Source organism: Phytophthora sojae, assembly GCF_000149755.1.
Source record: "Phytophthora sojae unplaced genomic scaffold PHYSOscaffold_2, whole genome shotgun sequence".
Lineage (NCBI taxonomy): Eukaryota > Oomycota > Peronosporomycetes > Peronosporales > Peronosporaceae > Phytophthora > Phytophthora sojae.
Window position 1 is genome coordinate 4823549 of NW_009258116.1, and position 8762 is coordinate 4832310.

At 55.7% G+C, this 8762-nt stretch overlaps 2 protein-coding genes across 2 annotated transcripts; both read right to left on the reverse strand.

Annotated features, from left to right (window-relative positions):
* Positions 1-1395: 1395 nt before the first annotated feature.
* Positions 1396-3429, reverse strand: PHYSODRAFT_541857 (hypothetical protein; the record flags this gene model as incomplete). Its single annotated transcript, XM_009521279.1, has 5 exons — positions 1396-1752; positions 1834-2773; positions 2882-3096; positions 3195-3231; positions 3364-3429. 5 exons carry the CDS (start codon positions 3427-3429, stop codon positions 1562-1564), a joined length of 1449 nt encoding a protein of 482 aa, XP_009519574.1. The 3' UTR covers positions 1396-1561.
* Positions 3430-4108: 679 nt separating this feature from the next.
* Positions 4109-7461, reverse strand: PHYSODRAFT_260276 (hypothetical protein; the record flags this gene model as incomplete). The annotated part of the gene is made up of 5 exons (XM_009521280.1): positions 4109-4848; positions 4905-5565; positions 5596-6089; positions 6619-7158; positions 7188-7461. The coding sequence occupies 5 exons, from the start codon at positions 7459-7461 to the stop codon at positions 4109-4111; spliced, it is 2709 nt and encodes a 902-aa protein (XP_009519575.1).
* Positions 7462-8762: the final 1301 nt, after the last annotated feature.

Below are 8762 nucleotides of genomic sequence, written 5' to 3' on the forward strand. Positions count from 1 at the left end.
ACACGAGCGGACTTCGTTTTCCTTTCAGGAGCGACTTGCGAAGATCAGCGGCCGCGCGCAACCTCTCGTCTTCCTTGTCTGGAGGTCTCCACCGGATTGCAGTACCCGCCATGGCTCGACGAGAGGCAGGGGTGTGTGAGAGGCGGCAAATCGAAGAATGGAAACCCCACACGGAATTTTGAGGACAAGCAGAAGTCGATGGGATCTCGGGTTCGGCAATAAAGGACGAGCCCCCATCTCCTGGCAGCTAGTATCTAAGTTACACGCCATTGAAACTAGGCTATAGAGTCAAAGGCACCACCTTACATTTCAAGAGAAAGAAACCCACTCAAGACACAGTGGCCCTCTTCAGCAAATTTGGAACCTGAAACCTGGAAAAAAAGTTCCAAGATGCAGTTTTTCGAGGCACTTCAGGTAAATTCACCTGGAACCGCACACTTTTACAACATTCATTCTGTACATAAAATTTTGCAGTGCCCTCCCTCATTTCCACTTTCCCACGCGTTCGTTGGCCACGCGAGCGCCGGCGTGCGGCATGAACGCCAGCAGCGAGAGAGGAGAGAGGGAGAGAGACGTTCCCACTGCCTAGTGGTCACTGCTAAGTAAGGATTGCCTACGACAAGCAGCGCCAAGCAGCGCACGTGGCGGGCTGCCTGATCGCGTGCGCACGACGGCATGCACGCGAGAGATCGCGCGGCGGCGGGAGGGGGCTCAACAGAGCGTGTGGTGGCCGTGCTCGAGAGCTCTCGATGGCACGAGGGTGCTTAAGTCTCTTTGCGCGCACGCAGAGTTCGTGGTGCTGTTATTGCAGCAGAGCGCGCCCTCAGTCGAGCTGAGCTGTCTCCGCTGCATGCACGGCATGGCGCCATCCTTGGTGGTGTGGCCCACACGACCTTCTATTCGATTAAAAAGTTCCAAGCTTCACAGAGCTGCCTGAAACTTTGTCACTAAAACGAGGTAATCTTGGAACATTTTTCGCGGTTTCAGGTAAAAAATGAGCATGCTGAAGGCAATTTTCCCTGGAACCGCGAACTATCTTCCAGGTTTCAGGTTCCAAGCGTTTGCTGAAGAGGGCCAGTGTTCCTTTTTCTGAAAAAAGGCACTTGTTCCTTTTTCAGAAGAAAAGGCACTTGCGCGGCCCAAGCGTCTGTTGCTCCATGTCCTGCTGCCGCCGCAGCTGGTGCAGCCGCCAGCGCCAGCGCATGCGCTCGTCCTCGCCAGGGAAGGCCTGCAGCTGCCGCAGCGAGCTGTACAGCGCGGTCGCGAGTCGACGTTGCGGGCTGCATCGTACTGGTTTCTGATGCAGGGGAATCATCAGCATCTCTGATGTGGGCGGCATGCATTTGATCAGTTCACAGGCAACGACGATAACGTTTGGCGATACTTCCTACTTACGCCTCCTTTTAAATCCGTGGGTGGCATCGGGACTCAAAGTCTGGAAGCCGCAGCGCCTGTATCAAATCACGAGCTCCATTTAATTTTTTCTTGCTTCTTGGAGGTTTGCTGCCATCCCTCACAGGACGAAGCAGGCGAATATGCAGCACAAGTTCAAGGTACATGGTCACTGACGTAGCGTGCTGACGGCCTGCTGTGCGGAGACGCGGCCGAAGACAACGCACTCCGCGAGCGAATTGCCACCCAGGCGGTTGGCGCCGTGTAGGCCGCCCGATACCTCGCCGGCCGCAAACAGGCCTGGCACGATCTCGCCGTTCTTGTGGATCACCTCCGTGTTGGGAGTGACCTTGACACCGCCTGGAATCAATTCAACATTGGCAGCATTAGGGTCAGAGATTCCTAACAATACGTTGAAAACAGTAAGGAATATATACGTACCCATAGTGTAGTGAACCGTGGGTGCCACCTCCATGGCATAAATCTGCATCGGCGTGTCGATGCTGGGGATGCGCTGAATCGGGTACGGGAACGTCTTCTTGCCGAAGGGGTCTTCCTTGTTGCCGGCGGCAATATCAGCGTAGTCGTTCAGCTCCTTCAGCAACGACTGGGGGTCTTCAAAGTGGCAGAACTTCGCTGCATCTGCAACCGACTCGGTCATCGTGACAATGCCCATGTGCTTATAGAACGGAAGTTCCGAGGCCATGGCCTTCGCGCCATCCTCGAACAGCAGCATGTAGGCTTCCTGTCCAGGCTGGGCAAGCATAGCGGCTGACGCCTTGTCGCGCGTAGTCAGCTCGTCCACGAAACGCTTGCCGTTCTTGTTCAGCAGCACCGCGCCAGACCCACGAATGGCTTCGGGGGCGAGGAAGCGCGTGCCTGCTTCGCGGTCTTTCGGGTTGATAAAACCCGTCGGGTGGAGCTGAACCTTGTCCATGAGCGTGAGGTCGACACCAATGGCTTCCGACATCTGAACACCCTCGCCCTGAGCCCACACGCCGTTGGTGGTCGGGTAGACCTCCATACCAGGCGCGAAGCGCTTCAACATCGAGTGGCTAGCCGAGAAGCCGCCCGTCGTCAAGATGACCGCCTTGCTGAACACCGAGAGGGTCTGTCCATCCACCAGCTTGAGCTCCACTCCTGTCACAGTCGGCGGCGACTGCGCCTCATCTCCCAGCAGTAGCTTCTTCGCGGCGGCTCCGGTAAGAATCTCAATGTTGGATCTGGTCGTGGTCTCCTTCTGCAGCGTGCTGATGATCGTGAAGCCGATGTTGGGTCCGCTCTTGTTGCGGTGCGTGCGCTTGGCCGAGTGGCCTCCGAGCTGCGACAGCACCGACAAGTCTACATTGTAGCCCTCCAGAAACTCCTTGGCGCCCGGGGTCTGCAGAAACGCACCGCACAACACAACAACCAGCAAAAGCACACGCAGCCACCATGGATCAGCCCAAATCTCAAGCACCCTAAGCAATAAACCAGCAACAATCCGCACCTTGGGGATGAACGTGTCGACGATCGTCTCAACCGCGAGACCGCCGCCCGACTTGAGCGTGTCCTGCGTGAACAGCGGCTCGTCCGCGGCGTCCAGCGCCGCGTTGATGCCGGACGAGGCCTTGGCCGAGTTGCCTCCGACCTTCTTCTCCTTCTCCACGAGCAGAATCTTGAGGGACGGGTCCAGATTCGCCGCCTCCAGGCTGGCGGTCAAGCCTGTCGGCCAGATCAGCAGCTTCGGTATCAGATCATAGCTCTCTTCAACATGTACCAGTACAGGTACATCACGAGTATATCTTTTGCAGGTGACGCACCGGCCAGTCCGGCGCCGACGATCGTGAGGTCCACGCGCTTCTCCATGCCCGAGGACTTTTGCTGTGACGTGGTGACCTGTTGGTCAGGCGAGCTGCCGGCCATGGCGGGCAGTTGGTACAGGTACAGATAGGACACGAGGCTGAGGCTGAGCAGCACCGGGAGCGCCACCAGCAGCACGAAGGCGGGCGAGCGGCGTTGCTGCCTGCCAGGGAAGATAGAGGAATAAACCATCATCACCTACCAGGTGGCTCGAGCCTTGCTGAATGCCTCCGCGCTGACTCCGCGCAAGGATCCTTGCGCGCGACGAAATAGTCTTGAGTCACAAAGAACCGTTGCAGCCACGCACATCTTTGCATCGCGTACCGGTTGGCAGGGGTATACCTATCCAAAACCAACGTTAAACGGGGGCTGTTGTGGCGACGGCGGCGGCGAGGAGGAGCGGACGTACGGGGCTGCAGCAGACAGTATCGCGAGTGCCGCATGCTGACCAACATGGTGGCTGGGGCGCCTGTGTTTGTATGTTAATTGGGCGTGCGCGCGCCAGCAACATGAAAAGTGATGAGTGACTTGATACGCGGCTTTTCGTATTTTTGCCGCGCAAACCGATTTCTTACCGGTTGCCAAAAAGAGGTATTGCTGCAACGGTCATTTCCGTCTCCAGCTTATACTGTAGCGCAGCGTGCAGACATTGGCCTGGGTCTGCTTCAACGCTAACGTGAATTTCTCGGAGCAAATTATGTTCTCAGGGATAATAATTGGTTTTGGCTAGTACTAAAACCGGTATACCGGTTTGAACTTCAACTTGATCGTGAAGCTGAAGTTGTTAGCTTGAAGCGGACAGGGAGAATATGTATAAGAAGCAACGTCAACCTTTTTGCCTGTTTGCGAGTTAACATGTAAAACGGCTTATCCTTCAGTGATCGCCTTGGACTGAAGCGCCTTCTTGAAGGCCTTCACGACGCGGAGTTGTGCCAGCACTCGGGCGATGGTAACGATCCAGTGGCTCCGTGGAGTCCTCACGGCAGAACGCCATCCAGTTCGGTGCGTTCTTAATGGAGATGCAGCGCAGCGCAAGGCCAAGCGGCAGTGAAACGAAGCCCATACCGATGCAGGCGAACCACTGACCCGCAGTCAGAGGGCTGTACTTGAACCAGTCCCCCGTGTGCTGCACCATCACGTACTGCATGACCACCTGCAGGACGCAGACGTACAGGAACACGCGGTTCTTGGTGATGCCCGTGAAGATGTTGATCTCGTCGTAGATCTTGCGGCAGTTGAGCTCGTTGAACAGCTGCGCCCACACGAACGTGTTGAACACGATGGTCATGTGCACGGTCGGGTCGTTCTTGACGTCTTCGTCGAGGTCAACGACTCGACCCGACGGGATGTCGAACCACTTTTCACCTGTGAACACGATCGCCAGCATGAGCGCGAGCTGGAAGATCGACTGGCCGATAATGTGCTTGACCATCTTCTTGGAGATCAACGGTTGAGTCTTCGGGTACGGCTTGCGCTCCAGTAGAGCAGGCGTCGGCTCCTCAGTCGCGAGAGCAAGCGAGGCGAACGAGTCCATGATGAGGTTAACCCACAGCATTTGGACGGCAGACAGCGGCGACTGATCCAAAATGACAGCACCGATAAACGCGAGCAGAACTGCGGAGACATTGACGGTCAGCTGGAACTGCAGGAACTTGGCGATCGAGTCGTACACGTTGCGGCCCACTTGATAGCGTTCACGATCGAGTTGAAGTTGTCGTCCATGAGGATAATGTCCGACGCATCCTTGGCCACAGCCGTGCCGCTGATACCCATAGCAAAACCCACGTTCGCCTTCTTCAGAGCAGGCGCGTCGTTCGTGCCGTCACCAGTCACAGCAACCACCTGAGGACCGTGCGGAACCACGTTGCTCTGCATCAGACCGGACACCAAAGTTCGGTACGCCTGCGAAGCGTACTTCTCAATCACCTCGGCGCCGATCTTGGCCTTGCGAGCGTCGTCCAGGCCCTTGAACGAGCCGTCCACGCGCTGCATGTTCTGGCACAGACCCAGCACCACCTCCGTCGCACCCTTCGTGTACACACGGCAAGTCGTGGCGCTGCGACGAACCACCACCGACATGCGCTTCTTGGCACTGCTGAACGTCAGCATATGCACCACCTCGTTGTTCGCGCGAATCTCAGGGTACTCGACGCCACCGTCACGGATGAACTGCAGCAGAGCGCACTCCGTCTTGTTACCGGTGTGCTCGGGCAGACCGTTCTCCACCTTGGGCGGCAAGATCTCGGCCGTCGAGTTCACGGCAATACCCATGCAGAACGCCTCCTTGGTCGCCTCCGACAGCGCGCCGATGCCAGCCGAAGCGGACGAGAACTCGTTGTCGCCGATTCACAGCTGCATCACCGTCATGCGGTTGGTCGTCAGCGTGCCCGTCTTGTCCGAGCACACCGTCGTGGCGCTCCCCATGGTCTCACAGGCGTCGAGGTGGCGCACCAGGTTGTTGTCCACAAGCATCTTCTTCACCGAGTAGGCAAGTGAGATAGTCACAGCGAGAGGGAGGCCCTCGAGGATGGCCACTGCAAGTACGGTGATCGCAATGATGAAGTAGTTCATGTAGTCGTTGACGTAGCCGCTCTTCCAGGGCTTGCCCTCTCTTCCGAACGTGTCAATGGAGAAGTGAATCGACATGATCACGAACACCAAAAGTGCCACGAATACAGCAAACTTGCTGCGTTCGTGGCCGATCGTCCAATCCGGTGTGCGGCCAATCAGCAAGACTACCTCTCCGGTGGTGGGGGTATCCGCTAGACACTCACTGCAAGTCCGCGGCTCCAGGAAGCAGTCACCGTCCTGGGCCGTCGTCGTCTTCCAGCTGCAGCTCTGCTTTACCTTCAATGCTGCACGGGAATCAACGTTCGTGTCGTCACCCCATAACCTCCTGCGCGTCGACCACGTACATTGTTCCAATCCAGCAATGAGGAGCTCACGTCGTCTCCGTTTGGATCGACCGTGAGAGGCAACCGCCGGTTGTGTGGTTGCAGTCCCAAAGCTTACGGCTGGATGCGTCCACCGTCATCCCCGCGTTCGTGGCCGATCGTCCAATCCGGTGTGCGGCCCGCAGGCGATTCGTCCGAGATCGATTTTCATAATCGCTCGGTAGGTGAAGTCTCACTTGTGCGACGAGTGGCTGGCTACTCTTCATTCATTGCTGGAAAGTCCCCGTAAATGACGGATCGGAACGCGAGCGCGTCGGCGTCGGCCGACACCATCAGTGCTTCGAGCTGCAGCTGGAAGACGACGACGGCCCAGGACGGTGACTGCTTCCTGGAGCCGCGGACTTGCAGTGAGTGTCTAGCGGATACCCCCACCACCGGAGAGGTAGTCTTGCTGATCAAATGGCCCGACAGACGATGGCATCCAGCTAACCAACGATCAAGATGGTCTCAATCTCCACGTACACGTCTTCCTCGATGTTGGCGTGGCCAGTCTTCGTAGCAGCAGGCTCCTTCTTCTTACCAGAAGAAGCGTTATTGATGAGGTTCTTGATGATACCGGCTTGCGAGTTCTCGCCCACACAAATGACTAGCATCTTGCCTAGACCCTCCATCACCTTTGTACCAGACAACAGGAACGGGTGGTCATGGTTCTTGGGGAGCAGGTCGGACTCGCCTGTCATGGCGCTCTCATCCATCTTGATCTCCTTCTCATCGAAGACGATGCCGTCCGCGGGGATGATGTCGCCCAGGTCTACCCGGACAATGTCGCCGACCAACAAGTTCCACTTGGTGACCTCCGTAGGCTGGCCGTTGCGGATGACTTTGATCTTCTCGTCTTCTTTCACCGCATTTAGGGCGCGAAATTGGGCCTCCTTTTGGTAGTCGTTGGTGGTCGTCACGAGGATGACTACGACGACGGCATGAATGATGCACGCTCCTTTGAGCCAACCGGTCTCTTTGTGGTCGCCCACTGTGGACGCCAATACGATAGAGACGAACCCGAGATGGTCAGAATGACGATGGTGATATCGTGGAAGGCGAGCCACATCAACTCCAGGAAGCTCTTCGACCGCGGCGGTGGCACATAGTTCTTGCCGAAAGCCTCTTCGCGATGCTGCAGATCACCAGTGTTACTTGAGTCCAGACTTTGTTTTAGGTCGACGTCAAGGGCCGCTTCGAGTCCTCTGAGGTTGGACAGCACTTCGTGCTGCTTCTCTTGCGGCGTTTCCACCAGTCGGACGAGGTCCCCCGTCACAAACTTGAACGGCGCCATTGTTGTTGGACGGTGTGCTCGGGCTGCGCTTGTCTCGGCTTGGGCTTGGTCGGATGGGTGCGTGTGACCTCGAAGGCAAAAGCTAAAGTGAGAACTGGTGGTGCGCGCGTACTTGCGGGCCGCAGCGTCCTGGGGCCGCAGCCAGCGCTGGCGCTGGCGCGAAGATTGAGCACAGCCGGCTTCAACGATTACCGCGTGAATCGCAGCGTATAGATTGCACACACCGCACTTCAAATGGTGCACGCGAAATACCGGCGCACCGGCGCACTGTATCATTGTTACCGCCGCTCAGTCTTTCGCGAAGACCGAACTCCACAGCTCATCAGCAATGACCAAAAATGGATAATTGGACGTCCTCCTGGCGTAGGTATACTGGCTAGCACAACACCACCCTAACACTACATGCAGGCTACAGCAGTGTAAAACTCTCTCAGCTTAGATTATTATAATCGGTGTATTAATCGACAGGCATCAACAAACTAGGATATTGTGCCTAATTCCCATTTGGACTTGAAATCGGCACTTTGGAAATCTTGAATTAGGCACCATACAAAAATCTATATATTAGTATGGCGGTGAAGCATATGATTTAGAGAATGTGTTCTACAAGTCGCTATCAACAGTGTTTGTGTTCCTGGCAAGATATATATTCATGGGGCCGAGTGTGAATCGTTCTCACACCGGGACTATTTCACGGGTAGTCCCGACACTGCGTCGATCGAGAATTTCAGTCTGTGCGGTGGTGATGCCAGGTCCACCAAGCTAGAGAGCTGTTGTTACCCATAATATCTGATAAATTCCATGATGCGCAACAGAGCGCAGGTACAGTGTAGCTGCTTCTTGCTCATTCTGTGGTATCCACAAGCCAATGTAAGGTAACGAAGATTTGATAATGAGTCGATTGCCAGGTTACATGTAGTTAGTTTATTATTTAAAATACTTACTTTGGTATATTGGTCTGTTACGATTGCCTGGTCGACCCAGCTCCATCTCATAATTTGGCAGGTACGGCTGCCGCGGAATGCGCTGTCATGTATGAGAGCTTCATTGGCGTGCCAAATGCACAGAGCAGAGGGAGGTCGAGCTAGCACGAATTATATTGGCGCGAAGCTTGAAGGCATAGTGACGAAAGTAACGGGAGGAGGGTGGTGGCAGTGGTTATTGTAGCGGCGACGGAATGAGTGGTTCTAGTAGTTCTAGCCCAGTTGCTACTGCGCTAGATAAGATAAAAGCACCGAGAAATACATGTACCAACGGCATATTTACTATAGAACCGAGCCTGAAGCCATTCTCTTAAACAA